General features: G+C 43.4%; 1 protein-coding gene across 1 annotated transcript in view; it reads left to right on the top strand.

Moving 5' to 3' along the window:
• Positions 1–4,006, top strand: part of NUP50 (nucleoporin 50) — a 31,479-nt gene extending 27,473 nt beyond the window's left edge. The window contains exon 8 of the mRNA XM_073567671.1: positions 2,058–4,006. Coding sequence (XP_073423772.1) covers positions 2,058–2,260 — 203 coding nt within the window. The 3' untranslated portion in view covers positions 2,261–4,006. The remainder of the gene's footprint in view (positions 1–2,057) is intronic.
• The last annotated feature ends 10,295 nt before the right edge of the window (positions 4,007–14,301 follow it).

Raw genomic sequence — 14,301 nt, 5'->3', positions numbered from 1 at the left:
AACTAAATCACACTTGCAGCCAGTTGACATGGATTAAAGTTGACTCAACCTCTGTCCTGTGTCCTTGTGTGTACCACATTGAGCATGGAGAACAGAAAGAAGACCAAAGAACTGTCTAAGGACTTGAGAAACCAAATTGTGGTGAAGCATGAGCAATCTCAAGGCTACAAGTCCATCTCCAAAGACCTGAATGTTCCTGTGTCTACCGAGCGCAGTGTCATCAAGAAGTTTAAAGCCCATGGCACTGTGGCTAACCTCCCTAGATGTGGATGGAAAAGAAAAATTGACAAGAGATTTCAACGCAAGATTGTGCGGATGTTGGATAAAGAACCTCGACTAACATCCAAACAAGTTCAAGCTGCCTGCAGTCTGAGGGTACAACAGTGTCAACCCGTACTATCCGTCGGCGTCTGAATGAAAAGGGACTGTATGGTAGGAGACCCAGGAAGACCCCACTTCTTACCCCGAGACATAAAAAAGCCAGGCTGGAGTTTGCCAAAACTTACCTGAAAAAGCCTAAAACGTTTTGGAAGAATGTTCTCTGGTCAGATGAGACAAAAGTAGAGATTTTTGGGCAAAGGCATCAACATAGAGTTTACAGGAGAAAAAAAGAGGCATTCAAAGAAAACATCATGGTCCCTACAGTCAAGCATGGTGGAGGTTCCCTTATGTTTTGGGGTTGCTTTGCTGCCTCTGGCACTGGACTGCTTGACCGTGTGCATGGCATTATGAAGTCAGAAGACTACCAACAAATTTTGCAGCATAATGTAGGGCCCAGTGTGAGAAAGCTGGGTCTACCTCAGAGGTCATGGGTCTTCCAGCAGGACAATGACCCAAAACACACTTCAAAAAGCACTAGAAAATGGTTTGAGAGAAAGCACTGGAGACTTCTAAGGTGGCCAGCAATGAGTCCAGACCTGAATCCTATAGAACACCTGTGGAGAGATCTAAAAATGGCAGTTTGGAGAAGGCACCCTTCTAATATCAGGGACCTGGAGCAGTTTCCAGCAGAGCATTGTAAGAAACTCATTGATGGTTACTGGAAGCGGTTGGTCGCAGTTATTTTGGCTAAAGGTTGTGCAACCAAGTATTAGGCTGAGGGTGCCAATACTTTTGTCTGGCCCATTTTTGAAGTTTTGTGTGAAATGATCAATGTTTTGCTTTTTGCTTCATTCTCTTTTGTGTTTTTTCATTTAAGACAAATTAAATGAAGATAATAATACCAAAGAATTTGTGTTTGCAATCATTTTCAGGAAGAAACTGAATATTATCTGACAGAATTGCAGGGGTGTCAATACTTTTGGCCACAACTGTACCATATGAACCCACACACTGCCCTTGTATATGCAGTCTGAAACCACACAGACACCTAGATGCAGCGTGAGCCCCCCACATGGCCTCCCTAGATGCAACGTGAGTCCCCGTCTCCCATACACACGGAAAAAGAAAACTTACTCCCCTCTCTCTGCTCCGGTGCACGGACTCTGCACAGTATACGCAGTGTAGTGACGTCATCACGTCAACTTTCTCAGTTGCACACACCTATTGGAAGCTCTGTCCTCCAAAGTATTCATCACTGTCTCAAAGCAGAGGACGTGCGTATCTGTGACAGGCGGGCAAATAAAGACCAAGCCACTAGTGATGAGCGAAGGTGCTGAGATGACGTGTTATCAGAGCATCTGGGCGTGCTCGTATATCATATCATATCATATCATGTCAGTCCACATTCGCTCGTCACTACAAGCCACTTCTGCAAAATCCTCATGTTCTGAGCTGCAGGGTTTCTCCCCTGAGGGAAATAATGGATTCATCTCGTGGCAGCTCTAAGTCCTCCCTCAATGGATGACTTCCGTCACTCTAAACGTGGAGCATTTTGCCGATGACCAAGTCGGATGCTGCAGGAACAACACGGCTCCTTGTATTCCTCCATTTATTCCAGACTGCTTTGTCTTGTATGATAATACAGAATTGCTCACTAAGAGGCTGGAATTCTTTTTTTTTTTTTTTTTTTTATTTTTAGTATTTTCTAATACAGATGTCCCTTTTTATAATTGCAGGAAACATCTTGTTGAATATTTTGGTCCAGCCCTCGATGCCGTGTTCAAGAATGGGAAAGAACAACGTGATCGTTGTCTGCGTCCCCAACCCTCCCATCGACGAGAAGAACCAGTCCGTCCCTGCCACCATGCTAATCCGAGTAAAAACCACAGAGGACGCTGACGAGCTGCACAAAATTCTTTTGGAGAAAAAAGGGGCTTAATATACCCCCCACCCCAAATGCCTTCATGGGATTTTTCTTCCTCCTTTTGCCAAGTTGCTGCTCATTCCTGATCTTAAGGCCCACGTATCTTCTCAATACAGAAAGATTGAAAATGTTTTTTTCAAAGTTTAATTTTTTTTTGGTCAGGAAAGATTTGGATGGTAATGAAGCTTTATGGAAAGGTGTCAAGTAAGAAAGTAATCTGCCTGCTGTCAATGTGAATGGCTGATTATCACAGCCAAAGCCTTAGTTGGTCCTCACATACAACTGCTCTGTGAGGGAATGGGAAGTGTCATGCAACGATCAAGGACTCGCGTTGCTTTCTTCCCGCTCGACATCTGCGCGCTGAACGCCGTTGTGACTGATGTTCACTTTCCTTGTTGTGGATGATTTCTGTATTAAATCGCAAAAATGTCTATTTTACATTGGTCTCGTGAATCAGGACCAATGTTATGAAAAGGGGTATTCCCAATGATTGATGGGGGTCTGATCTTGGATGAAAGGCAGTGTCCCTGTCAACTGGGCTGGGGCAACCTAATGGCACACATTGCAAAACCAGCACGTGTCAGGATTGTTAGGGATTCTGTAATCATGAAGAGATGCCGTACTAGTGCTATGTCATAAACTATAAACCCCAATATAGGAGGAAAGGTTTACCCAGTTATCCACCCCTATTGCTAGACCAGCCTCTTGAGGAACCCTACTCGTTTACCTTTTTTCATTGCAAAGAAACAGTCTTGCAAAAAAATATATAATATATTTTTACCATGTGGAATCTGCACTGGGAAGTGATGTTTTTACTGTTCCCAAAGCAGGATATTGTAGTCATCACTACTTTGGGTGCGATTTAATGCAGAATGCAGATTTGGTGCAACTTTTCCCAGATGAGACTGCGGGTGACTCGTGGAGTTATTGAATACTGACTGCATCATATTACACGAGTGCTTTGCAAGAGTGTTTGAAAACTTTAGGCTAAAACTGCTCGATACCAGGGATAAATCTCGCTGATGGGGAATCCCTTTTACCGTTTATAAAAAAAATCTATTCGATGTTTCCGTTTTCAGACCCGTCCTTCACATCCCAGATTTTCAGACCTCTTACTGATGCATCCAGTTCAGACTTGTGTATCTGAGGAGCAAAAACTCAATTCTGACATCAATTATGTCATTGTTTTGCTTTTCTGTTTTGTTTTTATATATAAATGAGGGCTGCTAAATATTTTTTTTTTTTTTTTTTTCAAGGTGTTGTCAAGTGTAAGTAGGCATCGCAAGACAACCCCTTTAAAAAGGGAACCTGTAGCTAGGTTTTGGGTTATGATGCCATCATTTGGGTTCTGGATTTCCAATCATACCTGGGTCATTCCAGCACTGGGTTGGAAGTGGTTACCTTCCATGAGTCTGGGACTCTTCTCGTTGGGTGGCGGGCTCAAGTATTACTCTTTTGCGGGGGGGGCTCAATTTCTCTTGGGTTGGTGGCCTCGTGTATTACACTCGTGAGGCCTGCGCAGGATTCTTTGGCATTGCTGGGAGCAGGAGGAGAGATCTTGACTCCTCTCGCAAACCCGTAAGCTCATTTACTTACTGATAAGGACGGGTGCTTCAGTGGCTCCAAACTTAGCGACCGTTCCCTCTTAAATCTATTTTGTACGTGTTAATATTGTGCTAATTAAATGTGTTTTTGGGATTGGATGATTTCCAGAGTGGATGGCGAGTAAGTGGCAGTGAAATAAATGAAGCTTGTAGGGTCCCGGCTGTTCAGAGTGGTTTTTGATCTTTTGTCTTTACACCCAAAGTCCTAATTTTTGGGGACTATATGGGCTCATTATTCAATCCCCCCCCCCCCCTATGCCGACAGGTGTAATGAATGCCGTGTAATGGTCTGATGGATGTTGTCCTTTATGGCCGTATTTACTAAGTGTCATGTAAAGCTCTCATCACAAATAAGCCATGTTGTAAGCCCGTGGGGAGGGGGTGATTCCATAGGTCAAAGCCACAGTTATAAAGCGCCTTTGAGGGATCACACTTCCTGTACCCACCATATTTCTCCACGCCTTACATCTGAGTTGACTAGTTTGTTTTGTTGACCTTCTGGAACTTGTAGTTCTGCAGAGACCATCGCCGCCTATTAGGAAATTGGTCACATCATCAATGTAGGAAGTGAGAAGCTGCCTGAGGAGTGCATCTTCCTGGTGTAAAATATGTCACCCCCTGCCCCCCTTATACCATCTCTTATTTTCTCTGAGCAATGGACATCTTTGTACAAATGCTTGACAATGGGTTTTTTTTCCCCCTCCACTTGTGTTTTACACCCTTCTGTCAGATTGCACAGGAATATACTAAAATACCTGATTAATAAAAAAAAAAAATCACCATAATGGAGTTGGGATGATCAGATTTGAAGTCTTGAGGGGGGCAGATATTTTTACAAGTTTGAATTGAGGGTAAAACATGGAAACTAATGTTCTGGCAGATGGCCTCTGTACATCGTCATTAATGGTAGTTGTGTGATGGTAAAATATATGGCGGCTTTCTTTCACATGATCTGCAAATGATGTAAAACAAAAAAGGATTTTTGGTACTCACTGTAAAATCTCTTTGAGCCTTCATTGGTGGACACAGGTAACTATGGGGTATATGCTGCTGTCGCTAAGAGGCTGACACTATGCAAAAAAGAAAAATGGCTCCTCAGTAGTATACACCCACTGACAGGAACCAAGCACCTCAGTTAAGTGTTAAAGCGGTAGGAGAAGCAACCAAAAACTTCACATATGCACCAACTCAACAACAAAGGCACGTAGGCCCAAAAATGGTAGTTGTTTGTCCCCCAATTAGGGCTCCAAAGGATTTTATGGTGATTACCAAAAATCTTTCTTTCTTCATTGGGGGACACAGGGAACCATGGGATGTCCTAAAGCAGTTCCAAGGGTGGGAACAGAAAGAACGTAACACCAAAAAAAAAAAAAAAACTTGCCAAAGGGCGAAACTGCCGCCTGCCATACCTTCCTTCTTAGGCCTGCATCAGACAAGGCATGAGTATGAACCCTGTAAGCCTCATGAAGGTGTGCAAAGATGACCAGGTCACAGCCTTACATCTGTAAAGCTGAGACCTGGTGACAAAGCTGCCCAGGAGGGAGTACTCCAGGCAAAGGACAATGTATATTAATGTAAAATGAAAAGACCACCTTTGGTAAAAAGGAAGAAACAGTTCTGATAACTACCTTGTCCTGACGTAGAATCGGGAACGGAGAGCGGCAGCATAACGCCGCTAACGCAAACTCCCCTGATGGCTGTAATGGCAACCTCCCATGACAAGAGAAAACTGAATGGGCTCAAATAAAAGAGTGCGACAAGATTAAGATCCCATAGATCTATCCAGGCGGGCGATTCCTTGAAGAAAACTTTACCTGGGAACAAGACACCAGATCTCATTGGAAAAGAATGGACAGAGCAGAAACTTGCCCCTTAAGAGTACTGAGTGATGGGCCAGAGACTAGATCTGCTTGTGGGGAAAAAAGGATGGAAGGAAAAGGACATGGGAATCAAATTGTTGTCCTCACACCACAGGAAGATGGCCTTCCAGCATCTGTGGTAGATACGTGAGGATGCTGGTTTTCTTGCCCTAATCAAGGTCTGAATGACCTTATGAGGAAAAAAAATAACAGCCTCTCTCAGAACTGCAGCCTCAACAGCCATGCTATTAAACTTGGAGACTGTGAACTCTGGTGGAAGAGGGGCCTAGCGAAGGAAGATCCAGATGATCTGAAAGCCTTCATGGAGCATCCATGAGCATGTTCACCAAACCCATCTTGGCCAATCAGGAGCTATCAATTACAGGAATCCCTTCTGTCTTGAACTTTTTAACAATTCTTGGAAAACAAGGGGCTGAATGACCACCCGCCCGATAGGAGACCCTGACAGGTCTGGGAATCGGCTGCCCAATTTTCCATCCTCTGAATGTGCACGGCTGATATGGCGGGAACATGACATTCTAGAATTTTGGATAACTTGAGGCGGAAGACCTGTGAAGACTCAGACGTCAAGGTTAGATTTCAGAAAGGCAGATTTTAAGGGATTCAGAAAGATAATTGGAGGGATCCAATGGCTGGATATCCTTAAAGACAAAAATGTCCAGGAAGGATGGGAAATCTTGAAAAATGAAATTCTCAAAGCACAGTTGTAAACAATTCCGAAAAGAGGGAAGAATAGGAAGCATTTAAGGAAACCAGGATGGGTGAACACAGAACTTAAGCACATGCTAAAAAGGAAGAAAAAAATGTTTATAAAATGGAAAGAGGGAGGCATATCTAAAGAATATAATGCTGTCTGCAGAATCTGCAGGGCACAAATCAGATTAGCTAAAGCTGAAAATGAATTGAGGCTTGCAAAAGATGTCAAAAGCAATAATAAAGGATTTTGGGGATATGTCAAAAGTAAAAGAAAAGTCAAAGATGCTATAGGATTTTTACAGGATGAAAATGATGAAATGGTAAGACAGGATGTTGAGAAGGCTGAACTTTTAAATTCCTATTTTGCATCTGTTTTCTCTCAGAAGGGAAATGTAACACCAACTGTTATTCACTGTCCTATTAAGGGAATAGAAGAATCCAGGATATCTATAAACAGAAAGATAGTGAGGAAACACTTAGCTAACCTAAATGAATTCAAGTCTCCAGGTCCAGATGAATTACACCCCAGAGTACTGAAGGAGATAGCAGAAGAAATTTCTGAACCACTCTCCATAATCTTTGAAAATTCTTGGAGAACAGGAGAAGTGCCAGAAGACTGGAGAAGAGCAAATGTTGTTCCTATCTTCAAAAAGGGGAAGAAGGTGGACCCAGGCAACTATAGGCCGGTGAGTCTGACTTCTATACCAGGAAAGATCTTTGAACAAATTATTAAACAACATGTAAGTCAATACCTGGATAAGAATGAAGTGATCAAACAGAGTCAGCATGGGTTTGTAACTAATAAGTCATGTCAGACTAACTTAATTTCCTTCTATGACGGTATCACTGATTGGGTGGATCAAGGAAATGCTGTAGATATAGTATATCTTGACTTCAGCAAAGCATTTGACAAAGTCTCTCATACAATCCTTATTGAAAAAATGACTAAGTATGGAATGGACAAGGCAACTGTTAGGTGGATTCATAGCTGGCTTAGTGATCGGACCCAAAGAGTGGTCGTAAATGGCTGCACATCCAGTTGGAAGAATGTCTCAAGTGGGGTACCACAGGGCTCTGTCCTGGGCCCTGTATTGTTCAACATCTTTATCAAAGATTTAGATGAAGGAATTGAGGGTAAACTGATTAAATTTGCTGATGACACAAAGCTAGGAGGGATAGCTAATACTAGAGAAGAGAGAGAGAGGATTCAAAAAGATTTAAATAAACTGGAGAAGTGGGCAGTAACTAACAGAATGGTTTTTAACAGGGAGAAATGCAAAGTACTACATCTGGGCAATAAAAATGAAAAAAGCATATATAGAATGGGAGGAATAGGGCTAAGTGACAGCACATGTGAAAAAGACTTGGGTATACTAATAGATCACAGACTGAATATGAGTCAACAGTGTGATGCAGCAGCAAAAAAGGCAAATGCAGTTCTAGGATGTATTAACAGAAGCATACAGTCTAGATCACGTGAAGTCATTATTTCCCTCTACTCCTCTTTGGTCAGACCTCATCTGGAATATTGTGTCCAGTTTTGGGCACCACATTTTAAAAAAGACATCAACAAACTGGAGCAAGTTCAGAAAAGAGCGACCAGAATGGTGACCGGTCTGCAAACCCTGTCTTATGAGGAAAGGTTGCAGGATTTGGGAATGTTTAGTTTGCAAAAGAGAAGACTGAGAGGAGACTTAATTGCTGTCTACAAATATCTAAAGGGCTGTCACATTGTAGAAGGATCAACTTTATTCTCATTTGCACAAGGAAAGACTAGAAGCAATGGGATGAAACTGAATGGGAGGAGACACAGATTAGATATTAGAAAAAACTTTTTGACAGTGATCAATGAGTGGAACAGGCTGCCACGAGAAGTGGTGAGTTCTCCTTCAATGGAAGTCTTCAAACAGAGGCTGGACAGACATCTGACTGGGATGATTTAGCGAATCCTGCTTTGAGCAGGGGGTTGGACCAGATGGCCCAGGAGGTCCCTTCCAACTCTACGATTCTATGATTCTGCCCAATGCAGAATTCTGGATACCTGTACTATAACCTAGAGCTGCGAGACCCGCCTTGATGGTTTATGAAAATCATGGCAGTGGAATAGTCGGACTGTATCCAGACCAGGGCTGCGGAGTCGGAGTTAGTTTTGGTCGGAGTCGGTAGAAATGTACCGACTCCGACTCCAGCTTTAAAAAAAAATGTATTAATATTTCATAATTGAACTTTCATATGAATTTTATAAATGTTACTCAAATATATATGTTCTATCAAACTATGAACAACAGTGATAAGCAGTTCTGCTGGAGATAGAGACATTTCTTAAGCCCCCGTTACACACTGCGATATCGCTAGCAATATCGCTGTAAAGTCACCGATTTTGTGACGTTACAGCGATATTACTAGCGATATCGCTGCATGTGATACTTACCTCCGACCGGCTCCCCCGCCGGTTATCGCTGATCGCGCGAGAAGCTGCTGGACCATTCCTCGTCGTCCACTTCCTGCGGTGCTTCCTGTGGTGCTGACGAGCGACGCGTGGAGCCGGGCGGGAGGACGCAGGATCGCCACGTCTGAAAGGTAAGTAGCGACCCCTGTCCCCAGCGATGTCGCTGGTGAGATCTGCCTGAGTGGCAGCTCACTAGCGACCACCTAGCGATTCACCAGGGATCCTGACCGCGTCATATCGCTGGTCGGGATCGCTGGTGAGTCGCTAGGTGTAACGGTACCCTTACTTCTTGTGTGTCACTGTTCTCCACTGCCCTTATCTAATCTTATACTTGGTTAACCTCATGCTGCCCCAACCCCCCTACTTACAATGTATGAAACTGAAAATGTGTTGCAAATTCTTAGTAGTAAAGCTCCTCCTCTAGACTAGATCATACTAGGTGTGCGTCTTCCAAGCATCTCACAGCTGCCTGCTACTCAGAAGAGGAAGACTGTAAGAAGTATTATCCTTTCAACAAACTTTGCATCAGTTAACTGTGAGAACATGAGGAATAATAACAGTATTACTGACCACTATATCAGTTGTACGACCTGGCAATAATTTTGTACAATTGTTTTTAGGAAAAACAATTGTCATTTGGATTGTGAATGCAGAATTAAAAACCTGAGAATGTCAAAGAAGCATCACATTAAATCAGCTGTATTTGAACATTTCACCATCACTCAAGATAGAAAACATTATGTCTGTCAGTGTATGACAAATGATCCAGACGAAAACAAATGCTGTGAAGCCAAGATGAGTGCATATTCAGGCAAAGATAAAAATGCTCCTACCAGAGCTTCTAATCTAAAGAGACATTTACAGCTCTTTCATCCAGAAGTACTGAAAGCAGTGGATGAGAGAGACTGCATCCAAACCAATGAACCAGTGCCCAGCTCTTCCAGCCAAACAAAGGAGCAGAGAACTTTGCAGCCATCAGTTACAAGATATTTTGTCAGTGACAAAGTTACTGTGACAATGACAGTAGATACATTTAAAAAACAGATCATAGAGCTTGTTGTAAAGGATAGTGTGCCTATTTCATTATTTTCACGACCAGCTTTTATGTGTCTGAATGGGGAAATGGCCCGCAAGCTTGGTGTTTCTCTGGAGAGAGAGAGTATTAGAAAATTAGTAATCGAAGAAGCTTTTAAACAAAAGGAAGAACTTAAAAAAACTCTCAAGGGACGCTTTCTGTTTCTTAAAATGGATGCCTGCACACGTCACAGAGTGAACTATTTTGCCATCAATGTCCGATTTGTTTGTGACAAAAATGAAATAGTTACCAAGACATTGGCAGTAAAAGACACCAAAGCTCATCACACCAGTGAGTTTCTCCAGGTCTTGGTGGAAAAGGTTCTGCAAGACTATGAACTTAAAAAAGAGCAAGTTCTTTCTGTCGTAACTGACAATGCTTCAAATATGATAAGTACTATTAAGCTAATGAATGAGAGTAATGATGGTGACCAGCAGCTAGAAGAACATTCTGGGTCCACAGACACAGAAATGTTTGAAATAGAGGAACACAGTATTGTAACTGAGGAGCAAACTGAAGTTGCTTCAGATGAACAGCAACATGATAGTTTAGATGATCTTGTTGAAACTGTGTCAATGTTCTTTCATTCATCACATGCGCTGTGTTGTGCATACGCTACAGCTGGCTATAAGAGACAGTCTGCAAGAAGGACATGCTGCTGCACTGATTGGCAAGGTGAAAAAATTGGCTACTGTTGCCAGAACCCCTAAAGTTGACTCAATTTTGAAGAGACGTGCTGGAAAAGGGGCAATTATTGATCAAGCCACACGATGGGGCAGTACTTAATGATTCAGCGCTTGGTTGAACTGAAAACCTTTCTTGTAGACATGGCTAACCCTCAACTGACGCTAAATGAAAGTCAGTGGAATCAGGTGACTGAGCTGGAAAAATTGCTAGAGCACCCATTTACAGTGACTAAAAAATTACAAGCAGAGGACTTAACTCCAGGTATTTTCTTAAAGGAGTGGAAGAACCTGATGTTTCGCCTGTCCCAAAGAGGAGGGTTAATTTCAAGTGGCATTGCTACATCAATGAAACGGAGGAGCTACTATTACAAAATAACATTCTTTTGGCAGCTGTTTATGTAGACCCAATGCATCGGATTCTTCTAGAGGATCAACAGCTAAGTAAAGGAAAAGAAGCTCTGCTTGAAATAGCAGTAAGGATGAAAGGGTTGCAGAACAGTCAGGAGGAACAAGAAGAATTTGGTCGTCCTGCCACATCTTCACCCTCATCATCAACTGATGAAGAATTTAATTTTGAAAATTATTTGGATCACAAGGACCGTGCAAAGCGTTCCCGCATAGAAGAAGAGTCATCCCCATCAAGGAACACAGCCAGTACATTTCAGCAGAATTTTTCATGTGCACTAAAAGAAATTGAGAAATTTGACCGTTCATCAAAAATAACAGTGCAACAAGCGATTCCTCTGTATCCTGACATTGTCAGAGATGTTGCCCGAGTGGTTACTGCTTTGCCACCAACACAAGTTAGTGTAGAGAGGTTGTTCTCTGCTCTCAAAATAATTAGATCAGATTTCAGGGCATCCATGAAGGAGGATCTGACAGAGGCAATACTTTTTCTGAGGTCAAATTTATAGATTTCTTATTAACTGCATAAAAGTGTTTATTGCATATTTACTTACAGTTTAGAAAAGTTTATAAAAGTTATTTGCTATATTCTAATTGTATTCTAATAAATGTAGTTTTTGCTCTAAGTGGTCTGATTACTTATATGATGGTGAGAAACTGAATAAGCACGATGTTTAATATTTTAGGCTGGTTTCACATTTGCGTTTTTTAGCGCTGGAAAAAAACGCTAACCTGCGCATGCGTTTTTTCCCCTATCTTTAACATGGGTGCGCATACTTGCGCGCTTGTAAGCGCATGTATGCGATTTTCATGCGCTGCGTTTTTTTGGGGTGTGCGATTGGATTTTCCAGACGCATCATGTTGCATTTTTTGGCCCTGAAAAAAAGCGCATGCGCACATATGCGCACGTTTTGCGCTAAAAAGGGCCATTATAGCCTATGGATGCGCATATGTGCGCACTGGCATGCTCATGTAAGCGTTTTTTTGCATATGCGTTTTTTTTTTTTAACCATGGAATTTAGGGGTTTGAGTTAGAGTTAGGGTTAGTTAAGGGGGTTTAGGGTTAGGGTTAGGGTCAGGGTTAGGGTTGGGTTTTGGGTCAGGGTTAGGGTTTAGTATGGTTTGGTTAAGGGTTAGGGTCAGGGTTAGGGTCAGGATTAGGGTTAAGTATGGTTTTGTTAAGGGTCAGGGTTAGGGTCAGGGTTAGGGTCAGGGTCAGGGTTAGGGTTAAGTATGGTTTTGTTAAGGATTAGGGTCAGGGTTAGGGTCAGGATTAGGGTTAAGTATGGTTTTGTTAAGGTTTAGGGTCAGGGTTAGGGTTAGGGTCAGGGTTAGGGTCAGGGTTAGGGTTAAGTATGGTTTTGTTAAGGATTAGGGTCAGGGTTAGGGTCAGGATTAGGGTTAAGTATGGTTTTGTTAAGGGTTAGGGTCAGGGTTAGGGTTAGGGTTAGGGTCAGGGTTAGGGTTAAGTATGGTTTTGTTAGGGTTAGGGTCAGGGTTAGGGTCAGGGTTAGGGTTAGGGTTAGTTAGGGTTTAGGGTTTGGGTTAGGGTTAAGTATGATTTGGTTAAGGGTTAGGGTCAGGGTTAGGGTCAGGGTTAGGGTTAAGTATGGTTTTGTTAAGGATTAGGGTCAGGGTTAGGGTCAGGATTAGGGTTAAGTATGGTTTTGTTAAGGTTTAGGGTCAGGGTTAGGGTCAGGGTTAGGGTCAGGGTTAGGGTCAGGGTTAGGGTTAGTAAAGTCATGGTTTGGGTAGTGTAGGGGCCACCTTAAAATGTTGGAAAAAAACGCAAACGCGGTAAAAACGCGCTAAAAACGCATACAAACGCATAAAAACGCTGCGTTTTTTTCATGCATGCTCATAAAAATGCTTGAAAAAAACGCAGCAGTTGTATGCTTATGTATGCGTTTTTTCAATGCGTTTTTTTGCGGGAAAAACGCGCTGCAAAAAAAAGCAAGTGTGAAACTAGCCTTACAACAGTAAATTTGTTGTTATGAATTGGCCATTTATGAAGGAGTCGGAGCCGGAGCCTGATAAAATCCAGGAGTCGGAGTCGCAACTGTGGCTTACCGACTCCACAGCCCTGATCCAGACCGGCTGGCCTGCGAGGAGGGTCTGACAGCGGCAAAGGAAAATTGCCCTTTTCTCCAGGAAATTGATGGTGAACAGCTTCTTGGGCGTTCCAGCGACCCTGTGCTGATGAAGAAGACCGTCCCCCCAACTGAGGAGACTGGTGCAGGTGGTGAAGACCTGCCGCCAGAGCGGAAGGAAAGACTTCACGCACAGGACTGAAGCAGATAGAGTCCACCAATTAAGAGCTGCCTCACCTTAAGAGGCAGAAGCCCAGGTCGGTCCAGAGAGACGGTCTTCTCCCAAGCCAATTAGACGGCCAGCTGAAGAGGACAGGTATGGACCTGGGCCAAAGGCATGGCCTCCATGACGGCAATAATCCTCCCCAGAATTCTCATGCAGGACCGCAGGGAGAGAGAAGCCGGTTGCTTTAGAGTGTGGAACCCCTGGGAGCGGGATAACAAGCTCTCCTTTGGAAAGGAGACGCGGGCTTGGGCAGTGTTGAACCTCATGCTCAGAAACACCAGGAGCTGGAGTCAGGGAGGACTTCTCTCTGCTGACAATCCAACCTACATGGACCAGAGTGTCCATCATGAACTGAAGACTGGTCGCAGTCTCGGAAGACTGCCCCATTGATCGGAAGATCATCCAACGTAAGGAATCCCTTGGAGTGAAGGATGGCCAAGACTGCTGCCATGACTTTCAAGAATACTCTGGTGTCTGAGGCCAGGGCGAAGGGAAGAGCCAAGACCTGCTAGTGATCCACCTGGATAACAAACCGTAAGAACCTCTGATGCTGAACACAAACAGGAAGATGAAGATAAACTTCCTGGAAACCGTACGTTCCGGGGAACTGGTACGATTAACCCTGTACGAAATAGGGGAGAGGGCCTGAAGAACCGCTGGAGCCTGAGACGGATGTTTCGGCTGGCGCGACAGAAAGAAAACTTCTTCCTGGGGGGTAGAAAAGATGACTTTTCAACGGTATGTCACTATCTGTGGATCTGCATGCCACGCTTTCATCCAGAGAATGCGGTGTATAACGACGATGTTGCTGGTAGCCCTGGCAGAACAACCGGCCGCATCTGAGGAAGCAGTTAAAAAGGTATTTGCCAGCATGGACAATATGACCATCCAAATCTGTCATCTCATCCGGAGGAGCTGCCGCTAGAACACCCTGACTAAATACTC

Source organism: Dendrobates tinctorius, unplaced genomic scaffold (assembly GCF_039654945.1).
Source record: "Dendrobates tinctorius isolate UK_male_01 unplaced genomic scaffold, ASM3965494v1 ptg000020l, whole genome shotgun sequence".
Classification (NCBI taxonomy): domain Eukaryota; kingdom Metazoa; phylum Chordata; class Amphibia; order Anura; family Dendrobatidae; genus Dendrobates; species Dendrobates tinctorius.
Note: the sequence above shows the minus strand (reverse complement) of the source record. Positions and strands in the feature narration are given on the sequence as shown.